At 46.0% G+C, this 23,759-nt stretch overlaps 1 protein-coding gene across 2 annotated transcripts in view; it reads right to left on the bottom strand.

The window, feature by feature from the left end:
• Positions 1-258: 258 nt before the first annotated feature.
• Positions 259-23,759, bottom strand: part of AACS (acetoacetyl-CoA synthetase) — a 185,412-nt gene continuing 161,911 nt past the window's right edge. The window contains exons 18-19 of one of the 2 annotated variants that reach the window (XR_011319189.1): positions 2,934-3,422; positions 259-2,292 (exon numbers count right to left, since the gene is read on the bottom strand). Coding sequence is in view for 1 of the 2 variants with exons in the window: in XM_069756034.1 (XP_069612135.1) it covers positions 3,285-3,422 (138 nt within the window). In the remaining variant the exon portion in view is untranslated. Of the gene's footprint in view, positions 3,423-23,759 lie in introns of both variants that reach the window. The other variant, XM_069756034.1, reaches the window with a different exon arrangement.

Here is a 23,759-nt window from a genome sequence, read left to right as displayed (position 1 = left end):
GAGAGAGAGCGATTTTCCAGCTACAAAAGTCCGGGTCTTCATTGATTTCTATGAGGTTCAGGTCCCAGAACCCGACCTTCCACGGGTCCGCTCATCCTTAGTTATGATAGTTTCTAATGTCCCTTGCATCTTGGGAGCCACATTCAATGGTGGGGGGTAGACTGCTTCAAAATATTGCTTGTGAGGCATTATAGGAGTATATTGGAGTTATTGTCTGAAAAACCAAATAGTTTAAAAAAAAGAAAGCAGATTGCCATATACTGAAAAGGTTGTGACTTTAATGCATAACAATAAACCGTTTAATACACATACAATGCATTTTCATACTGCAATCAAACATGTAAAAAGGTGTTGCTATCCACACAGAAGGTAAAATAGTGGCCCACATTCACTGTTGTTGGGTCAGATATTTGGTGTAAGTTGTCTTTTTTTTTTTACCCAAACCAATTTAGACAAACGTTTTATTGATCTGCACCAAAAAGAACCAATGTGTGTACCTCATTTTTCAAGTATCTAAAAAGAAGGTGGAGGAGCTGATCAGGCAGATCTAAAAAGACACCAGCTTATTGGTGTGCACCTATATTTAGGCACAAAATAATGATCTAAAGTAAGCCAACTGAGGGTTGGTGTTAAGAATAGTATCACATTTGGTGTATTAGGCATGAAATTAATCATGCAATATTTCTCACCGAGATACATTTTGGTGCCTGTTCAGACTGCATTGACTAAGTTTAAAGGGAATCTGTAACCAAGGTTATAATTCTCGGAGACCAACATAATATAAGGACAGAGACCCTGACACCAGCACAGTGCCATTTACTGGACTCCTTGCTGTGGTTTGAAGAATACCAGTTTTATCTGCAGCAGCTCTGCTAGTCTTCTCAATCATAAACTCTGTATTAATCCCATCACACCACTGATTGTCAGCTGTTTACACTGTACATAGACACAAAGTCGACAATCAGTTGCAGGAGGAGGGGATAGACGTAGCTCCTGAATATTGGGAAGTACATGGCAGAAACCAATCATTGAGAGGACTAGCAGATCTGCAGCAGATAAAACAATGGTTTATCAAAAAGCCAATAATTTACCCAGCACTGGAATGAGGGTGTCTACTCCTACGTTATGCTACTCTCAGATGGGGCAGCATAAACCTTTTGAACGATTCCCTCAATGATGAATAATAGAAAGCATTAGTAAATGTGGGCCACTGTGTTGTAACATATAAAAGCAATTGTATTTGTTCTAGAGAGCAAATATGCAACATAACTTTAAAAGCAACAAATATAATTGGTATGACCTTATCTTTCACTTGCCAAGATCATGACATTGCATTGTTTTGTTTCCTGTTATGGTGTTTGGAATATTGTAGAAGGAATACATAAAAGATTGTGAACAGCTCCTAATGCAACTGGAAAACCAAGCGTACCCAAATGACATGGGCAGTAAAGAGTGCAGCCACAATCGCACACAGTAACAAATAATGGGAGGAAGCAGCTAGCCAACTGGCTAACAGAAAGTTCCACATAAATCCCACCCGGACTGACCAATAAGCAGCAGGATGCAGGGGTAGTGCACTTGGGTTTGGCATAAGTCATTCTGTATTACCCACATCTGCTTACATTATAGAGGTACAATTATGGAAACCCTGTAAACAAATCTCACAGTAAAGCAAACACATCAGTAACCAGAGGACAGAAATGGTCTTTGGAAAAAAAAATAAAATAAAACGTAAAACCATTGCATTGCACTTCTTCAGGTTGTTGCTAGAGCTATAAACATGGCAGAATGTAACAATATAGTGCTGCACGTCTAAGGTGTGCAGACCCTCCATCATTGTCCATCGTCTTCTGGCCGCCGCTCACATATTATACAAAAGGGAATGTAGAGGTTCCAGCAATACCGCAATAGATTGCAGAACTTTGCATTTGTTTTTAGGGACGATCCGGGAATAAAAAGGTGTCATATAAAAATGTCTTAATGACGTTAATTATCGGAAAATGGCTTTCCAAGATTCTGCCGCCAGAACGCCATTGGCAGTGTTGTAACTGCCGAAAAGCACCATGGTAAGAGGAGATCTGCACTGTCCTGTATAGTCGTACCTGCTGTTTTAAGGCTGTAGAAAGGGAATGCACATAGGGTCTCACATACCAAAAGGTCTAAAAGGTTTAAGTGCAGGAGAAAAATGAGGATCTGCCTTAATGATCTACATAAACAAAAACCTCCACCACTGACAAGCAGCGTTCTGCGGGAAGCCCCATAGGGTGCGTTCACATTGCGTTTTGTTACACGCTCGGTGGCCCCGGTGAGGCCTCACGCCCGAATACGGTTTTGCAGGGAAGTTCAGACATCAGCTCCGATGGGCCACCGAGCGTGTAACAAGATGCAATGTGCAAGCACCCTTAGACACAAAGGACAAGTGTCTAAAAGAAAAGCCTGTCTTTGCTGCCATAGAAACCAATCAGCGCTCAGCTTTCTTTTTTCAAACAGCTTTAGTAAATTGGAAACTGCAATATGATTGGTTGCAATATGATTTGTCTTTTAGACAGTTTTGATAAGTTTGCCCCATTAATGAATCACAGGAGGTGTTTTTGGTAGTTTTAAGCTGACCATGTACATGAGATAACTGTCAGCCATAGGATCGCTCAGCTGACAGCTATCTCTCCTGACTTCCTCATACACCGGTACGATCGGCTCGGATAAGTGTTCCTTGGTTGTCTATGAAAGTGGCTTTGCCGAGCAGCAACTTATCTTCCCGCTGATCAAAAGGATCAGATGACTGAATTCCAACTACAAGGGAATCTCCATATACCGTAAATGGTGGGCTGATCCTGCAGAAATCCTGGGGTTCGGCCAACTTCTACCTGATGATTATGGGGCCCTGAGGTGTACTGGCTCATTTACATTCCAAGAGCCAATTCCTTTATTATCACCTCGGTCATAGAAAGCTAGGTGTAAATGCAGCAAAACCATTGCTCTTCAAGTGGTCTTCAACCACATCCAATTTGCATGCCATAAAGGCTGAACCCTCTAAATGTAGTAGTTTACCAATCAGATATTTAAGGATTCCTATCAGACTGAATAAAAGAAAACTGGATTTCTCTTTAAAAGAACAACAAAGTATGAGAAAGATTAGGTGGGTGATTGATGGATAGATAGAATATTTTACCCATTTTAGTACATTTCCATGTTAAAGACCAAGACATATCCACCTACATACAGTATATCTACACGATTGGCATGAAGAGGCACATGCCACATAGACAGTCTCTTGTGCCCAGTGTTCAGTAATTCTGTAGCTCAGGAATATTGCGATACAAATCCAGGGATTGTGGGTTGGAGAAAGCCCCGCGGTGAGCTACTTCCTTGCCTGCGATGGTTTGTTTCACAGCAACTTCTACCTTCTTCCCACTAATAGTATACTAGAAAGCAAAGAAAGATACCACAGGTTACTTCATATTGTACAACACGAGTATAAGGCTGTATATATATATATATATATATATACATATATATACACACACATAATTTACAAGGTGGTTTCAATTTTGTATTTCCTTTATTTTAGCTCTCTTACTAAAACAACTAGATCTAAAAGGTCCATATACTCATTAGTTTGTAGATGGCTGAATGTGCCAACTATCTAAATCGATCCTCTTACTCTCCAAGTAGAGGTGTTTGGCAGTGGCTAACTCCGCTCACCCCACAAAGATCCTATTAGTGCTCTGCCAAGTCGAGCAGCATTCATGTGTATGGGGAAGTGGAGAAAGATAGCTGTAGTGATGTGTCCACCATACTGTCAACATTACAATGTGCTAGGACTGTCCGGCTCATTCACACACAATCTATTTGCTACAGTAAGGGTGCTTTCACAGTGCGTTCTTCACCACATTCAGTGGTCCCGTTGGAGCTTACGTCCACTCCAAACCCCCTGAAAAACAGGTTTCGGACATATATGTCGATGGGACTATTGACTATAATGGTGGAGACGGAGTCACCGTGTGCTCTGGAGATGGACACCCAAATTCAGTCTATTATGTCAGAGTGTTCGCCTCCAGTAGGCCTATACGCCTGAAAATGATGCACGACAAAGCTCATGGTGACTCAATCTGCATCATTATAATCAATGGCCCCGTCGGTGCCTACATCCAAAACCTGTTTTGCAGGAAGTTTGGACCTAAGCCCAAACGGGACCACTGAATGTGATGAACGCATTCTGGAAGAACCCGAAGCTAACAAACAGTAAGTAGACCTAGGAGTTTAGTGGTTAACGTACCACTCCAGGTTTTTTTTCTGTTCTATTTCACCACTGATCAGGTATCGGTAATGTAGGTAGTATGTATGCGTGATATAACATACAGTCATCTTCTGCACCACGTGACCAGAGTTGTGACCGGCCAGATCACTCCAGTTTTTGCTGGAGGAGGTGAGGGAAATTCTCAATGCAAATCTATGAGACTCAGAGCAAGGCTGTCAAACACTTATATTAACAGAGATAGTAACCAATACCAGTGACTTCTGGCAACAAGATGACAGAGAGGGACCGAAGCTGCACTGGAAACCGTAACAGACGGCCGCTGGTAAGTATTTTACAAGACACCAGACAAAAGGAACATACATTACTGATACCTATCCAGGGATGGTGAAGTTAAACAAAAAACAAACAAACACAAAAAATAGGGATTTTTGTGTTACTCACCGTAAAATCCTTTTCTCCGAGACGCTCATTGGGGGACACAGGACTGTGGGTGTATGCTCCTGCCGCCAGGAGGCTGACACTAAGTAAACTTAAAAAAAAAGTTAGCTCCTCCTCCGTTGTATACACCCTGACACTGGCTACCGGAGAATCCAGTTTGGTGCAAAAGCAGTAGGAGAACAAAACACAAAAAATGATATAACAGCATAAATACAGAAAACTTATGTCTAGAAAAGATCCTACTGACTAACACAATCAGATACAGCCAAAGCAGCCAACAGGCTACCAGGCAGGGAGCTGTGTCCCCCAATGAGCGTCTCGGAGAAAAGGATTTTACGGTGAGTAACACAAAAATCCCTATTTCTCCTTCGCCTCATTGGGGGACACATGACTGTGGGATGTCCTAAAGCAGTCCCTGGGAGGGAAATTAACTCACCAATAATAATTATCCGGATAATGACACTCTATAAGTGCGCCACCGCCGCTTGAAGAATCATTCTACCCAGACTTGCATCCGCAGAGATCTGGGAGTGGACATTATAATGTTTGACAAAAGTATGCAAACTAGACCAGGTCACAGCCCTACAAACCTGATCTGCTGAGGCCTTGTGCCGAATGGCCCAGGAAGCCCCCACTGCTCTAGTTGAATGAGCCTTGATTCCAGCCGGAACCGTCATGCCCTTGGTGCGATAGGCCTCCTGAATGGTCGCCCGTATCCACCTGGCCAGGGTACATTTTGAGGCCGTGCAACCCTTCCTGCGACCTTCCGGAAGGACAAACAGAGCATCTGTCTGGCGAAAAGAAGCCGTTCGGGAAACGTACCTCCTCAGTGCTCTCACCAGATGCAACGTATGGAGAGCTTTTTCTACACGGTGCGTAGGCGCAGGACAAAAAGAGGGCAGAACAATATCCCCATTGATGTGGAATGAGGAAACAACCTTCGGCAAAAACGACGGTGCTGGTCTGAGCACTACCTTGTCCTGATGAAAACGAAGGAAGGGGGTATGACAGGAGAGGGCTGCCAGCTCTGATACCCGCCTTATGGAAGTTATGGCCACTAAAAATACAACTTTCCAGGAAAGGAGAGTCAAGGAAATATCTTGAAGAGGCTCAAAAGGAGCGTCCTGTAAAGCCCTTAAGACCAAATTAAGGTCCCAAGCTTCCAAAGGAGTCTTATAAGGAGGAACCTTATGAGCGACTCCCTGGAAAAAAAGTCTTGACCTGACGATTAGCAATTTTGCGCTGAAACAGGACTGATAAAGCCGAAATCTGCCTTTTAAGGGTACTTGGAGCAAGCCCAGAATCCAGGCCTGCTTGAAGGAAGGCTAGAATGTTTGGAACGGAAAAATGCAGAGGAGGCAGCCCGCGCTCTCCACACCAAGAGAGGAAAACTTTCCAAGTGTGATGGTAGATTCTGTCCGAAACAGTCTTACGTGCACTGATCATAGTATCTGCTACCTCTTGGGAGAACCCTGCCCAAGTTAAAACCCAAGATTCAATGGCCAGGCCGTCAAACGTAGGACCCCTGAGTTCTGGTGGTAGATTGGCTCTTGCGATAGAAGATCTGGCCTATCGGGGAGCCGCCATGGAACCCCGGCGAGAAGCTGCACCAGGTCTGCATACCAGGTCCGTCGTGGCCAATCCGGGGCGATCAGAATAGCCGGTACTCTCTCTAACTTGATTTTCTTGATTACCCTCGGGAGAAGAGCCAGAGGCGGGAACAGATAAGGGAAGTGAAATTGGTTTCAAGACAGTACTAGCGCATCTACCGCGATTGCCTGAGGATCTCGGTACCGAGAGACAAATCTGGGTACCTTGGCATTGCCCTTGGACGCCATTAGATCCACGTCTGGAGTCCCCCAACGATGGCATATCTGCAGAAATACCTCGGGATGGAGAGACCATTCCCCGGAAGCTAGACCCTGACGGCTTAGGAAATCTGCCGCCCAGTTTTCTTCGCCCGGAATGTGGACAGCCGAAATCACAGAGTGATTTCTCTCTGCCCAGAACAGGATCGGTTTTACTTCCTGCATGGCTGCCTTGCTGCGGGTGCCCCCCTGGTGATTTATGTAGGCCACAGCTGTGGCATTGTCCGATTGAATTCGGACAGGGCGACCCGCCAGAAGATGGTGGAAATGTAGCAAGGCTAGCCGAACTGCTCGATTCTCTAAGAGATTGATGGGGAGGGCTGATTCCAGAGGAGACCAGAGCCTCTGAGCTGTGTGATGAAAGAATACTGCTCCCCAACCCAGGAGACTGGCATCTGTTGTGACCACTAGCCAATTGGTTGGGGGAAAGGGCTTCCCCCTGAGTAGCGATGAGCTGTTTAGCCACCAAGAGAGGGACTGCCTGACCTGGAGAGACAACCGAAATCTGCGGTTGAGGGAGAGTGAATTTCTGTTCCACACTGCTAGAATAGCTTGCTGGAGAGGACGAAGATGAAGCTGTGCAAATGGAACTGCCTCTATAATTGCAACCATCTTTTCTAACACCCTCATGCAAGACATGATCGTATGAGAGTGCGGTTGTCGAAGCTTCCTCACTTCCCGCCGAAGGGCAAGGACCTTGTCCTGGGGAGGATTGAAAGGGCTTGAGAGGTGTCGAAGATCATGCCTAGAAATGAGATCCTCCGAGATGGTTGAAGGGATGACTTCCTTAAATTTATTAGCCAACCTAGACGAGAAAGGGTGTCCAGGGTGATGCCGACATTTTCCCTGCAAGATTGAAAAGTCGACCCTTTGATCAGTAGATCGTCTAGGTAAGGCAAGACAACTATGCCCCGGGAGTGCAGAATGGACACCACAGTTGCCATGACTTTTGTGAACACCCTGGGAGCGGAGGCCAGCCCGAAGGGTAAAGCCGTGAACTGGAAGTGCAGATTGTTTAAGGCAAACCGGAGAAATCTTTGATGAGGCGGAAAGATGGGAATATGTAGATAGGCGTCCTGAATGTCTATCGAGGCCAAGAACTCTCCCTTTTCTAGTGAGGTGATGACTGACCGGAGCGATTCCATCCGAAAGTGATGAACGCGGACAAACCTGTTTAAAAGTTTTAGATCTAGAATAGGCCTTACCGTTCCGTCCTTTTGGGGGACTTCAAAAAGATTGGAGTAAAAGCCCTGAAACCTTTCCTCCCTTGGAACCGGAGAAATCACTACGCTGAGACGAAGGGACTCTATGGAGTTGTACAGGTCTTGTCGGAGGGACTCGGACCTGGGAAGACGGGATGGGAAAAACCGGGGAGGAGGTAGACGGATCAGCTCTATCTTGTAACCTGACGATACGAGCTCTCCCACCCACCGGTCGTGGATTACTTGAAGCCAGACCTGGTGAAACAAAAGCAGACGTCTGCCTACTCTGTTGGAGGTACTCCAAGGAGGCCTCCAGTCACTTGGCCGAAAACCTTTGAGCCCTAGATCCTCTGGATCTAGTTGACTGGGAACGCATTCTTCCCCCCTGGTTGGCCGAATAGGGGATCCGAACGTCTCGGTCCTGATTGGGTCAACCCTGCGCAGCAGAACTCGATGCTGGGGCCCATCTAGCATTGAGAAAGGGTCTGAAACGAATTTGAAATTGGCGGCGAAAAGGCTGTCTAATCCTCAGCTGAGGAAGAAACTTACTCTTCCCTCCTGTGGAATCCGAAATCAGCTGATCCAGTTTTTCACCGAACAAGCGTCCACCCTGATACGGTAGAGTTGTAAGCGATTTTTTAGAGGTAGAGTCAGCACGCCAAGTTCTTAGCCAGAGAGCCCTTCTAATAGCAATAGCACAATCTGCAGCATCTAAGGATGCATTAATCAGATAACTACCAGCCAGTGCTATCTGAGATGACATTTCCGCCAATTCTGCTGACAAATCACTCTCTTGAAGAGCCTTTGTTAAAGACTCTGACCAAGACATCATAGCCTTAGCAACCCAGGTTGCCGCAAAAGAAGGGAAAAGCGCCGAACTTGAAGCCTCGAAAACGGTCGAGCCAAGCTCTCTATAAGACGATCCGTAGGATCCTTAATAGCCGAGCCATTAGGGAGAGATAATAATGTATTAGAGGCTAAACGGGACACCGGAGGATCCACAGTAGGATTTTCCACCCAATTACTACAAAGTTCAGTAGCAAAGGGATACCTAGCTTTCAGAGCCCTCTGCCCTGAAAAGCGTTTGTCCGGGTGCTCCCGGTTACGACGAATCAGGTCCTCAAATTCCAGATGAGAGGAAAAAACCCTATGGGCCCGTTTAAATGAGACCTTATGATCTGAGGATGAGGCGAGCTCGTCCTCAATCCCCAGGGACTGATTGACAGCCTCAACGAGGCTATCTACCGACTCCTGAAAACCAGGATTCTCAAAATTAAGGGACCCTTCAGACTCATAGTCTGTCTCAACTTCCCCGCTCTCTGCAGGGGAAGGAGAACGAGATACAGAGCTCCAGGATGCGGAAGCACCTGAGGGCCTGGGCGACGCAGTGCGAATCCGCTTTCCACGTGTCTGTCTAGAGCAAGCGCGACCCATGCAGGCCGAAGGCTCCTGAGACCCCGAGGCCCTCTCCGAGACAGATGGACTGCTGGCCCTGACTGCCGGGGTCTGAAGGGATTCGATTGCTTCAGTAAGGGACGCCATGGATTGCGACAAGGACGTGACCCATTCCGGCGGAGCTGCCCCAGAATCTTGAGGGGCAGGAGCCGGAGGGCTTGCTGGGGAGCTGGCAGGGAAGGGGCTCCTGGGTGCGTTCAGAGTCACAGGCCTCACAGCGGCGATTACTCTGGGCGTGCGGGAATGGGGCACGACAATCTACACAACCGGTAAATAGAACCGTGTGAGACTTAACTCTTCTAGACATAGTGATCTGTAAAGCTATACCCAGGGCCAGAGACTGGGACAAAAATAATGCTTCAACCAGCTGGAGGGAGAAGCACTCACCCCAGTCCTGTGCCCCTACGATTGTAGCGACGGATCCAGACGCACGCAGCAGAGCAAAAAGATGCTGCCTTTATCCTCTTCAGAGCCCTCCGAGCCGATTTCAGGGGGCGGGACCGCCATATTGCGCTGCGGCCTGTAGTAGGCCTGAAGCCGTGACCTCAATTTTTCCCCCTGAGAGGGGAAAGGCGGAACCGGAAATGGACGCGCCGGAAGGGGAGGAGCCTAACCGCGCGGTCTGCTGGGCGGAAGCCGGGGCCCTGAGCTGCCCGGAGGTTGTCCCCATGCTTGCAGGAGACCTAGCCGCACCTGGAGCGACAGCGCGGCACCGGCCACACTATAGCGCCGCAGCACCGCATAGCAGCGCCGGCGCAACGCAGCACCAGCCGCAACGCAACACCGGCCGCAACGCAGCACCGGCCACATTGTAGCGCCAGCCGCATACAGCGCCGCACCACAGTGCCGCAGAACCGGCCGCCGAAAAAGGAAAATGGCGTCAGCGGCACAGCAGCGCCGGCAGCCCAACCACAGGACATGGCGCAGGAGACGGACCCTGAAGTACCGCCAAGATGCCAGCAGCGTCAGGTAAAGAAAAAGATAGAGCGCCCTGTCAGGAGCACCCCCCAGAGCATTCAGCGAGGGGGGAAGCAAAAAAGACAGTGCAGGTACCCTATCGCCATTATCTGCCCAGGATAAGAAGAGGGACCGTCCACCACCCCATCTATCACCGCAGCAGAGCATGGGTGTAGAAATCCGGGGGGAAACACGGACGTCTAGGGGTACCTGTACAGCCCAGGGTCTCAATACCTTAGGGTGGTCAGGGCCAAGTCCGGTGAAGAATCCCACGTAGCGGGAAAGGATACGTGGATATGGAATCACACGTGCTTGCCCGTTGATGGTTTGGGGAGATCGGACCCTCAAAAGGATCCGTCGCCCCTTCAAATCATAGCGTTGAAAATGGAGTCCAAAGGAACAGGACTCAGAGGTGTGCCTCCTTGAGACACTAAGCATAAACTGGATTCTCCGGTAGCCAGCGTCAGGGTGTAAACGATGGAGGAGGAGCTAACTTTTTTTTTAAGTTTACTTAGTGTCAGCCTCCTGGCGGCAGAAGCATACACCCACAGTCCTATGTCCCCCAATGAGGCGAAGGAGAAAACAGAATGGTACTTTAAGGAATTTGGGTTAAAAGGTTGTTATCCAAATAAATTTATTTTAGTAGAGTCATGTACTTACATGCAACTCTAGTCAACAAATTTAGGATTTGGGGTACTCTCCATAATTTCATATTGTGCAAAATAAGGAAACAGTACATGTTAATGACCAATTTAAGGTTGTTCATTTTTAGAATGGGCTATATTTTCAAGACTTATTTTTTTTTTTTAAATATTGACAATAGTATTAACTGACATCAGTACTCAGAAAAGTAGTATCTTTCAGTCACTAGTTACCAAGAACATGAAGTGAACAATGAGATCATTCCAAAAACGTCAAAAGCACTACTGGGATTCCTTCTAGTTTTTACTTAAGAACGGTGGCCCAAAGAACAGATTTTGCTAACACCAGTGTTACTGAAGATATATGTCACCGCAAAATAAGACAAAGATGTGAATTCAGATAAGATAAATTAACATTAACAAAACTTCAAAAATGAAGTCCCTATGCTCATTAACAGTCCCTATACTCTAACGGGACACTTTCATACAACATTAAAAGAGATTTTCCTGGCACAAAAAATATGATCTAAATGTCCCTGTAATGAGTCCCCGAATCTCCCTATTACCCTTATGATGCTTTTTTAGCTCCCACTCAGCTCCAGGAGCTGGTTTGTTATTGTTTACATCCTGAATTTTCTGCCAACCCCCCATCTGTTCCTCTAGACTACAATTCCCACTTGCAAAGTAGTATTTGACCCCCCAGTTTCACTTCCACTCTCAGTATCAACCATCTCCACCTACAAAGCACCATCCTGAGGCTTCTATACAGTCTAAAGATGGCTAAATTGCTGTCCACACTGTTTCTCCCTCCTAACACTCTTATCACTTCACTTAATATGTGCTATCCTGAGACTTTCCTGTAGTTAATGTTACACAAAATAGTGCCACAGACAAAGTGATAGCTGCTGACACTGGCACTACACTCTCCATGAACTGTAGGAGTTACTATAATGTTATCTAGCATTCTGAAACGCCCCACAAATTCTCCTCTGGCCACCAGTTGATAAGATTCTTCTTCTCTGTAGAGTCTGTATTTCTCCCATCATATATACTTCTCCCACCATGCCCAGTAACTCACAAGTTGCTGAGGATCAATGGCTATGCCCCAAATGACATCACCGTTCGATCTAACCACACTGCTTTCAAAGCTGCTGGCTGAGCCCAGTCTCCTGCATGAAGGACTGTGCTTGACTGAGAGGCTACATCCCATTTAGCATAGACACAAAAGCTCCGATTCATCAAGATCGGCGATTTTCTCACCGGTCTTGATGACAGGGCGTGTAGGAGTCAGACCCCCGATTCATTAAGAGGCGTCTGACGAGTGGCCTTGGTGTGTCTCGCCACAAATCTTACTCCGGTCCCTGACTAGAGTGAGATTTATGGAAAAGAACATGCCACATCTCATCTAATTCATGTCACGCCCCGCAGCACCCCGATCTGCCACAGCTTCCCCTGAGAAACTGGCGTGAAAACATTAAAAGTTGTGAAAATTGCTTTGACATATCGGACCCCAAATCTCTGTGCTCTGAATAGACAGCAGTGGGAAAGTAAAGAGCTGGAGGCCCAATGACCAAGTGACAGCTCAGGAGCAAAGCAGAATTTTAACAGCAACTATAATTATTTTTTTTCATTTCCCATAAGTTTTACAATGCTTTAATCATCTGTGCGCTTGGAAAACACCTTTTAGCATCATTTTCTACCAATTATTCTTTTCAACAGACACATGAAGACTGATGTTTTCTTCGCTGTTTAAAGCAATTTTTAAAATGACACTGAAAAAAATCTTAAAATACCATCCAGAAGTAAAGTAACAAATATAAAACACACGCATAATTAGTTTTCAAGAGCAAAAAAAATGGAAAACAGCTGAAAAGAAATCAACAAAAAAAATGGGGAATTCACCTGGGACTCCCAAAGTGAATAAAGTAAAATAGAAAGTTATGAAACAGCCAGAAATGAAGACATTCTGCATCCCACAGATACATTAGAGAAAGCTTAAGAATGCAGTCTCCACTGTTCCCTGCCAAACTCATAGCTCCTTACATTAAATCTAGTGAGGCAGCATTATGTTAAATCCTGTTTTTCAGATGCTTATGACTTATGGGAAAAAAAGACTCAGATCATGATGAAACTTGGCAGTTCTATAATCATTCAAGGTCGCAATTCTTTTCCAAACTTTCAGAACATTTTGGAAAGGTTTTGATTTTGTTTTCCCCTTAGACATATTAACACTATCAGAGCTGGTAGACTGCAATAACAAGAGGCCATTTATAGCAAGATATAATAAAACAACAAAAAATAATGAAAACTAGGTTTTATTATTATGTATTCGGATTAATTTATAGGTCAGACATGATAAACCCGATTCCTTTAATAAACTATGGAGGACACTAACAAAAAAACAAACAAAAAGAAGCCAGAATCATAAAAATGCGACCTTGAGGTGGTTAATCCTGATAGGAACAGTAGTGTTGTTGATACCCCTTGCATAAGTATTACCCAGCAATTTGATTTGTTACATAAATGTTTTCGATTAAAACAGGGAACAAGCGGTGCATTGTAGACATGATGGTGCAAGTCCATGCACAGTGCACCACATAAACAGGTTAAACACAGTGCCATTTTGACACTCAGTGTTCAAACGTAAGCAAGTGCCATACAGTGTCCAAATGTATGCGAGTGCCATACAGTGTTCAAATGTATGCGAGTGCCAAACAGTGTCCAAATGTATGCGAGTGCCAAACAGTGTCCAAATGTATGCGAGTGCCAAACAGTGTCCAAATGTATGCGAGTGCCAAACAGTGTCCAAATGTATGCGAGTGCCAAACAGCGTCCAAATGTATGCGAGTGCCAAACAGTGTCCAAATGTATGCGAGTGCCAAACAGTGTCCAAATGTGTGCGAATGCCATAGAGTGTCCAAATGTATGCGAGTGCCAAACAGTGTCCAAATGTATGCGAATGACATAGTGTCCAAATGTATGCGAGTGCCAAACAGCGCCCAAATGTATGCGAGTGCCATACAGCGTTCAAATGTATGCGAGTGCCAAACAGTGTCCAATCCAAATGTATGCGAGTGCCAAACAGTGTCCAAATGTATGCGAGTGCCAAACAGCGTCCAAATGTATGCGAGTGCCAAACAGTGTCCAAATGTATGCGAATGACATACAGTGTCCAAATGTATGCGAGTGCCAAACAGCGTCCAAATATATGCGAGTGCCAAACAGTGTCCAAATGTATGCGAATGACATACAGTGTCCAAATGTATGCGAATGACATACAGTGTCCAAATGTATGCGAGTGCCAAACAGTGTCCAAATGTATGCGAGTGCCAAACAGTGTCCAAATGTATGCGAGTGCCAAACAGTGTCCAAATGTATGCGAGTGCCAAACAGTGTCCAAATGTATGCGAATGACATACAGTGTCCAAATGTATGCGAATGACATAGTGTCCAAATGTATGCGAGTGCCAAACAGTGTCCAAATGTATGCGAGTGCCAGTGTCCAAATGTATGCGAGTGCCTAACAGTTTCCAAATGTATGCGAGTGCCAAACAGCGTCCAAATGTATGCGAGTGCCAAACAGTGTCCAAATGTATGCGAGTGCCAAACAGTGTCCAAATGTATGCGAGTGCCAAACAGTGTCCAAATGTATGCGAGTGCCTAACAGTATCCAAATGTATGCGAATGCCAAACAGCGTCCAAATGTATGCAAGTGCCATACAGCGTCCAAATGTATGCGAATGCCTGTGTCCAAATGTATGCAACTGCCATAGTGTCCAAATGTATGCGAGTGCCAAACAGCATCCAAAAGTATGCGAGTGCCAAACAGCGTCCAAATGTATGCGAGTGCCAGTGTCCAAATGTATGCCAATACCATACAGTGTCCAAATGTATGCCAATACCATACAGTGTCCAAATGTATGCCAATACCATACAGTGTCCAAATGTATGCCAATACCATACAGTGTTTAAATGTATGCGAGTGCCAAACAGTGTCCAAATGTATGCGAGTGCCAAACAGTGTCCAAATGTATGCGAGTGCCAAACAGCGTCCAAATGTATGCGAGTGCCAAAGAGCGTCCAAAAGTATGCAAGTGCCAAACAGAGTCCAAATGTATGCGAGTGCCAGTGTCCAAATGTATGCGAGTGCCAAACAGCGTCCAAAAGTATGCGAGTGCCAGTGTCCAAATGTATACGAGTGCAAAATAGCGTCCAAAAGTATGCAAGTGCCAAACAGTGTCCAAATGTATGCGAATGACATACAGCGTCCAAATGTATGCGAGTGCCAAACAGTGTCCAAATGTATGCGAGTGCCAGTGTCCAAATGTATGCGAGTGCCAAACAGCGTCCAAAAGTATGCGAGTGCCAGTGTCCAAATGTATGCGAGTGCCAAACAGCGTCCAAAAGTATGCAAGTGCCAAACAGTGTCCAAATGTATGCGAATGACATACAGCATCCAAATGTATGCGAGTGCCAAACAGTGTCCAAATGTATGCGTATGCCAGTGTCCAAATGTATGCGAATGCCAAACAGCGTCCAAATGTATGCAAGTGCCATACAGCGTCCAAATGTATGCGAATGCCTGTGTCCAAATGCATGCAACTGCCAGAGTGTCCAAATGTATGCGAGTGCCAAACAGCATCCAAAAGTATGCGAGTGCCAAACAGCGTCCAAATGTATGCGAGTGCCAGTGTCCAAATGTATGCCAATACCATACAGTGTCCAAATGTATGCCAATACCATACAGTGTCCAAATGTATGCCAATACCATACAGTGTCCAAATGTATGCCAATACCATACAGTGTCCAAATGTATGCGAATGACATACAGTGTCCAAATGTATGCGAATGACATACAGTGTCCAAATGTATGCGAGTGCCAAACAGAGTCCAAATGTATGCGAGTGCCAGTGTCCAAATGTATGCGAGTGCCAAACAGCGTCCAAAAGTATGCGAGTGCCAGTGTCCAAATGTATACGAGTGCAAAATAGCGTCCAAAAGTATGCAAGTGCCAAACAGTGTCCAAATGTATGCGAATGACATACAGCGTCCAAATGTATGCGAGTGCCAAACAGTGTCCAAATGTATGCGAGTGCCAGTGTCCAAATGTATGCGAGTGCCAAACAGCGTCCAAAAGTATGCGAGTGCCAGTGTCCAAATGTATGCGAGTGCCAAACAGCGTCCAAAAGTATGCAAGTGCCAAACAGTGTCCAAATGTATGCGAATGACATACAGCATCCAAATGTATGCGAGTGCCAAACAGTGTCCAAATGTATGCGTATGCCAGTGTCCAAATGTATGCGAATGCCAAACAGCGTCCAAATGTATGCAAGTGCCATACAGCGTCCAAATGTATGCGAATGCCTGTGTCCAAATGCATGCAACTGCCAGAGTGTCCAAATGTATGCGAGTGCCAAACAGCATCCAAAAGTATGCGAGTGCCAAACAGCGTCCAAATGTATGCGAGTGCCAGTGTCCAAATGTATGCCAATACCATACAGTGTCCAAATGTATGCCAATACCATACAGTGTCCAAATGTATGCCAATACCATACAGTGTCCAAATGTATGCCAATACCATACAGTGTCCAAATGTATGCGAATGACATACAGTGTCCAAATGTATGCGAATGACATACAGTGTCCAAATGTATGCGAGTGCCTAACAGTGTCCAAATGTATGCGAATGACATACAGTGTCCAAATGTATGCGAGTGCCAAACAGTGTCCAAATGTATGCGAGTGCCAAACATTGTCCAAATGTATGCGAGTGCCAAACAGTGTCCAAATGTATGCGAGTGCCAAACAGTGTCCAAATGTATGCGAGTGCCAAACAGAGTCCAAAAGTATGCAAGTGCCAAACAGTGTCCAAATGTATGCGAGTGCCAAACAGTGTCCAAATGTATGCGAATGACATACAGTGTCCAAATGTATGCGAATGACATAGTGTCCAAATGTATGCGAGTGCCAAACAGTGTCCAAATGTATGCGAGTGCCAGTGTCCAAATGTATGCGAGTGCCTAACAGTTTCCAAATGTATGCGAGTGCCAAACAGCGTCCAAATGTATGCGAGTGCCAAACAGTGTCCAAATGTATGCGAGTGCCAAACGGTGTCCAAATGTATGCGAATGACATACAGTGTCCAAATGTATGCGAATGACATAGTGTCCAAATGTATGCGAGTGCCAAACAGTGTCCAAATGTATGCGAGTGCCAGTGTCCAAATGTATGCGAGTGCCTAACAGTTTCCAAATGTATGCGAGTGCCAAACAGCGTCCAAATGTATGCGAGTGCCAAACAGTGTCCAAATGTATGCGAGTGCCAGTGTCCAAATGTATGCGAATGCCAAACAGCATCCAAATGTATGCGAGTGCCAAACAGCGTCCAAATGTATGCGAGTGCCTAACAGTATCCAAATGTATGCGAGTGCCAAACAGCGTCCAAATGTATGCGAGTGCCAAACAGTGTCCAAATGTATGCGAATGCCAGTGTCCAAATGTATGCAACTGCCAGAGTGTCCAAATGTATGCGAGTGCCAAACAGCATCCAAAAGTATGCGAGTGCCAAACAGCGTCCAAATGTATGCGAGTGCCAAACAGCGTCCAAATGTATGCGAGTGCCAGTGTCCAAATGTATGCCAATACCAGTGTCCAAATGTATGCCAATACCATACAGTGTCCAAATGTATGCCAATACCATACAGTGTCCAAATGTATGCCAATACCATACAGTGTCCAAATGTATGCGAATGACATACAGTGTCCAAATGTATGCGAGTGCCTAACAGTGTCCAAATGTATGCGAATGACATACAGTGTCCAAATGTATGCGAGTGCCAAACAGTGTCCAAATGTATGCGAGTGCCAAACAGTGTCCAAATGTATGCGAGTGCCAAACAGTGTCCAAATGTATGCGAGTGCCAAACAGTGTCCAAATGTATGCGAGTGCCTAACAGTATCCAAATGTATGCGAATGCCAAACAGCGTCCAAATGTATGCAAGTGCCATACAGCGTCCAAATGTATGCGAATGCCTGTGTCCAAATGTATGCAACTGCCATAGTGTCCAAATGTATGCAAGTGCCAAACAGCATCCAAAAGTATGCGAGTGCCAAACAGTGTCCAAATGTATGCGAGTGCCAAACATTGTCCAAATGTATGCGAGTGCCAAACAGTGTCCAAATGTATGCGAGTGCCAAACAGTGTCCAAATGTATGCGAGTGCCAAACAGCGTCCAAAAGTATGCAAGTGCCAAACAGTGTCCAAATGTATGCGAATGACATACAGTGTCCAAATGTATGCGAGTGCCAAACAGTGTCCAAATGTATGCGAATGACATAGTGTCCAAATGTATGCGAGTGCCAAACAGTGTCCAAATGTATGCGAGTGCCAGTGTCCAAATGTATGCGAGTGCCTAACAGTTTCCAAATGTATGCGAGTGCCAAACAGCGTCCAAATGTATGCGAGTGCCAAACAGTGTCCAAATGTATGCGAGTGCCAGTGTCCAAATGTATGCGAATGCCAAACAGCATCCAAATGTATGCGAGTGCCAAACAGCGTCCAAATGTATGCGAGTGCCTAACAGTATCCAAATGTATGCGAGTGCCAAACAGCGTCCAAATGTATGCGAGTGCCAAACAGTGTCCAAATGTATGCGAATGCCAGTGTCCAAATGTATGCAACTGCCATAGTGTCCAAATGTATGCGAGTGCCAAACAGCATCCAAAAGTATGCGAGTGCCAAACAGCGTCCAAATGTATGCGAGTGCCAGTGTCCAAATGTATGCCAATACCATACAGTGTCCAAATGTATGCCAATACCATACAGTGTCCAAATGTATGCCAATACCATACAGTGTCCAAATGTATGCCAATACCATACAGTGTCCAAATGTATGCGAATGACATACAGTGTCCAAATGTATGCGAATGACATACAGTGTCCAAATGTATGCGAGTGCCTAACAGTGTCCAAATGTATGCGAATGACATACAGTGTCCAAATGTATGCGAGTGCCAAACAGTGTCCAAATGTATGCGAGTGCCAAACATTGTCCAAATGTATGCGAGTGCCAAACAGTGTCCAAATGTATGCGAGTGCCAAACAGTGTCCAAATGTATGCGAGTGCCAAACAGCGTCCAAAAGTATGCAAGTGCCAAACAGTGTCCAAATGTATGCGAATGACATACAGTGTCCAAATGTATGCGAGTGCCAAACAGTGTCCAAATGTATGCGAATGACATAGTGTCCAAATGTATGCGAGTGCCAAACAGTGTCCAAATGTATGCGAGTGCCAGTGTCCAAATGTATGCGAGTGCCAAACAGCGTCCAAATGTATGCGAGTGCCAAACAGTGTCCAAATGTATGCGAGTGCCAGTGTCCAAATGTATGCGAATGCCAAACAGCATCCAAATGTATGCGAGTGCCAAACAGCGTCCAAATGTATGCGAGTGCCTAACAGTATCCAAATGTATGCGAGTGCCAAACAGCGTCCAAATGTATGCGAGTGCCAAACAGTGTCCAAATGTATGCGAATGCCAGTGTCCAAATGTATGCAACTGCCAGAGTGTCCAAATGTATGCGAGTGCCAAACAGCATCCAAAAGTATGCGAGTGCCAAACAGCGTCCAAATGTATGCGAGTGCCAAACAGCGTCCAAATGTATGCGAGTGCCAGTGTCCAAATGTATGCCAATACCAGTGTCCAAATGTATGCCAATACCATACAGTGTCCAAATGTATGCCAATACCATACAGTGTCCAAATGTATGCCAATACCATACAGTGTCCAAATGTATGCGAATGACATACAGTGTCCAAATGTATGCGAGTGCCTAACAGTGTCCAAATGTATGCGAATGACATACAGTGTCCAAATGTATGCGAGTGCCAAACAGTGTCCAAATGTATGCGAGTGCCAAACAGTGTCCAAATGTATGCGAGTGCCTAACAGTATCCAAATGTATGCGAATGCCAAACAGCGTCCAAATGTATGCAAGTGCCATACAGCGTCCAAATGTATGCGAATGCCTGTGTCCAAATGTATGCAACTGCCATAGTGTCCAAATGTATGCGAGTGCCAAACAGCATCCAAAAGTATGCGAGTGCCAAACAGCGTCCAAATGTATGCGAGTGCCAGTGTCCAAATGTATGCCAATACCATACAGTGTCCAAATGTATGCCAATACCATACAGTGTCCAAATGTATGCCAATACCATACAGTGTCCAAATGTATGCCAATACCATACAGTGTCCAAATGTATGCGAATGACATACAGTGTCCAAATGTATGCGAATGACATACAGTGTCCAAATGTATGCGAGTGCCTAACAGTGTCCAAATGTATGCGAATGACATACAGTGTCCAAATGTATGCGAGTGCCAAACAGTGTCCAAATGTATGCGAGTGCCAAACATTGTCCAAATGTATGCGAGTGCCAAACAGTGTCCAAATGTATGCGAGTGCCAAACAGCGTCCAAATGTATGCGAGTGCCAAACAGCGTCCAAAAGTATGCAAGTGCCAAACAGTGTCCAAATGTATGCGAATGACATACAGTGTCCAAATGTATGCGAGTGCCAAACAGTGTCCAAATGTATGCGAGTGCCAAACAGTGTCCAAATGTATGCGAGTGGAAAACAGTGTCCAAATGTATGCGAGTGCCAAACAGTGTCCAAATGTATGCGAGTGCCAAACAGTGTCCAAATGTATGCGAGTGCCAAACAGTGTCCAAATGTATGCGAGTGCCAAACAGCGTCCAAATGTATGCGAGTGCCAAACAGTGTCCAAATGTATGCGAGTGCCAAACAGTGTCCAAATGTATGCGAATGCCAGTGTCCAAATGTATGCGAGTGCCATACAGCGTCCAAATGTATGCGAGTACCATACAGTGCCCAAATGTATGCGAGTGCCAAAGAGTGTCCAAATGTATGCGAGTGCCAAAGAGTGTCCAAATGTATGCGAGTGCCAAAGAGTGTCCAAATGTATGCGAGTGCCAAAGTGTCCAAATGTATGCGAATGCCAGTGTCCAAATGTATGCGAGTGCCATACAGTGTCCAAATGTATGCGAGTGCCATACAGTGTCTAAATAAGGTGTTACAATATGCTCAAATAGCATAGTAACAGTCAATCAAAGAAAAAAGGCTTTAATAGCGTGCAAATAACAGTGCCGTATAGTATAAGTGTACATAAGTACAGTGGCACCTCAATAAGGTACTTATTAATGAGCTATGAAGGGATTCTGAAACGTTCTTCTGGAGCCTCACCAACATAAAGATACCAATCCCTGGGCTTCATCAGTGAGTGCGATTTGTAATTTTGTCATGTTCCACATTCATTTTACACAAATTGTTCTCATTAGCAGACTAAGACATTTCCTGGATGCAGGGCAAGGCTCTCAAGTCTTCCACCTGCCATGGTCAGCAACCTCTGTTCTTCTGCATGTCGGGATACTATAGTAATCAGACAAGCTCTAGTTAAGTCTGACTCCCTAGGATTATAGGCCTGTTCAAGCAACTGGATGCTGCCTGAGTATTCAGGAAGTTGACATCCATGCCAGTACTCTAAATGCTCTGCTACATCCTCATTGAGAGTCATCTGACCAACTCAACTAACCATGCAGCATCACTCAGCTTTAACCCCTTCCCGACCTTTGACACAGCGTATGCGTCATGAAAACCCGTGCCAATCCAACCTGTGACACAGCATATGCGTCATGGCCGGATTGGGCTCCTGCAGGCCGGGTGAAAGGGTTAACTCCAATTTCACCCGGCCTTCAGGGACAGGGGGAGTGGTAGTTTAGCCCAGGGGGGGTGGCTTCACCCCCCGTGGCTACGATCGCTCTGATTGGCTGTTGAAAGTGAAACTGCCAATCAGAGCGATTTGTAATATTTCACCTAAAAAAACTGGTGAAATATTACAATCCAGCCATGGCCGATGCTGCAATATCATCGGCCATGGCTGGAAACACTTTTGTGCCCCAACCCCACCGATCGCCCCCCCAGCCCTCCGATCTGTGGTCCGCTCCCCTCTGTCCTGTGCTCCGCTCCCCCCGTCCTCCTGTCCGCTCCCCCCGTGCTCCAATCCCACCCCCGCGCTCCAATCCACCCCCCCTGCACACCGATCCACCCCCCCGCACACCGATCCACCCGCCCGCACACCGATCCACCCCCCCGCACACCGATCCACCCGCCCGCACACCGATCCACCCGCCCGCACACCGATCCACCCGCCCCGTGCTCCGATCCACCCCCCCCCCCCCGTGCTCCGATCCACCCCACCCCGTGCTCCCCCCCTTATACTTACCGAGCCTCCCGGGGTCCGTCCGTCTTCTTTCCTGGGCGCCGCCATGTTCCAAAATGGCAGGCGCATGCGCAGTGCGCCCGCCGAATCTGCCGGCCGGCAGATTCGTTCCAATGTGAATTTTGATCACTGTGATAAAACCTATCGCAGTGATCAAAATAAAAAAACAGTAAATGACCCCCCCCTTTGTCCCCCATAGGTAGGGACAATAATAAAATAAATAATTTTTTTTTTTCCACTAAGGTTGGAGTTAGAACTAGGGGTAGGGTTAGGAGTAGGGTTAGGGGTAGGGTTAGGGGTAGGGTTTCGGTATGTGCACACGTATTCTGGTCCTCTGCGGATTTTTCCGCAGCGAATTTGATAAATCCACAGTGCTAAACCTCTGCGGATTTATGGCGGATTTACAGCGGTTTTCTGCACATTTCACTGCGGTTTTACAACTGCGATTTTCTATTGGAGCAGTTGTAAAACCGCTGTGGAATCCGCAGAAAGAAGTGACATGCTGCGGAATGTAAACCCCTGCGTTTCCGTGCAGTTTTTCTGCAGCATGTGTACAGCGATTTTTGTTTCTCATAGGTTTACATTGAAATGTAAACTCATGGGAAACTGCTGCGGATCCGCAGCGTTTTCCGCAGCGTGTGCACATACCTTTAGAATTAGGCTATGTGCACACGGTGCGGATTTGGCTGCGGATCCGCAGCGGATTCGTAGCAGTGTTCCATCAGGTTTACAGTACCATGTAAACATATGGAAAACCAAATCCGCTGTGCCCATGGTGCAGTAAATACCGCGCAGAAACGCTGCGTTGTATTTTCCGCAGCATGTCAATTCTTTGTGCGGATTCCGCAGCGTTTTACACCTGATCCTCAATAGGAATCCGCAGGTGAAATCCGCAAAAAAAACATTGGAAATCCGCGGTAAATCCGCAGGTAAAACGTAGTTCCTTTTACCCGCGGATTTTTAAAAAAATAGTGCGGAAAAATCTCACACGAATCCACAACGTGGGCACATAGCCTTAGGGTTAGGGTTGGGTTGGAATTAGGGTTGTGGTTAGGGTTAGGGGTGTGTTGGGGTTAGGGTTGTGGTTAGGGTTACGGCTACAGTTGGGATAAGGGTTAGGGGTGTGTTGGCGTTTCCACTGTTTAGGCACATCAGGGGGTCTCCAAACGCAACATGGCGCCACCATTGATTCCAGCCAATCTTTTATTCATAAAGTCAAATGGTGCTCCCTCCCTTCCGAGCCCCGACGTGTGCCCAAACAGTCGTTTACCCCCAAATATGGGGTACCAGAATAGTCAGGACAAACTGCGCAACAATTACTGGGGTCCAATTTCTCCTGTTACCCTTGAGAAAATAAAAAATTGCTTGCTAAAACATCATTTTTGAGGAAAGAAAAATGATTTTTTATTTTCACGGCTCTGTGTTGTAAACGTCTGTGAAGCACTTGGGGGTTCAAAGTGCTCACCACACATCTAGATAAGTTCCTTGGGGGGTCTAGTTTCCAAAATGGGGTCACTTGTGGGGAGTTTCTACTGTTTAGGCACACCAGGGGCTCTGCAAACGCAACGTGACGCCCGCAGACCATTCCATCAAAGTCTGCATTTCAAAAGTCACTACTTCCCTTCTGAGCCCCGACGTGTGC

This window comes from Ranitomeya imitator, chromosome 1, assembly GCF_032444005.1.
Source record: "Ranitomeya imitator isolate aRanImi1 chromosome 1, aRanImi1.pri, whole genome shotgun sequence".
Lineage (NCBI taxonomy): Eukaryota > Metazoa > Chordata > Amphibia > Anura > Dendrobatidae > Ranitomeya > Ranitomeya imitator.
The sequence above is the reverse complement of the archived record's forward strand: the minus strand, read 5'-3'. Positions and strand labels throughout refer to the sequence as shown.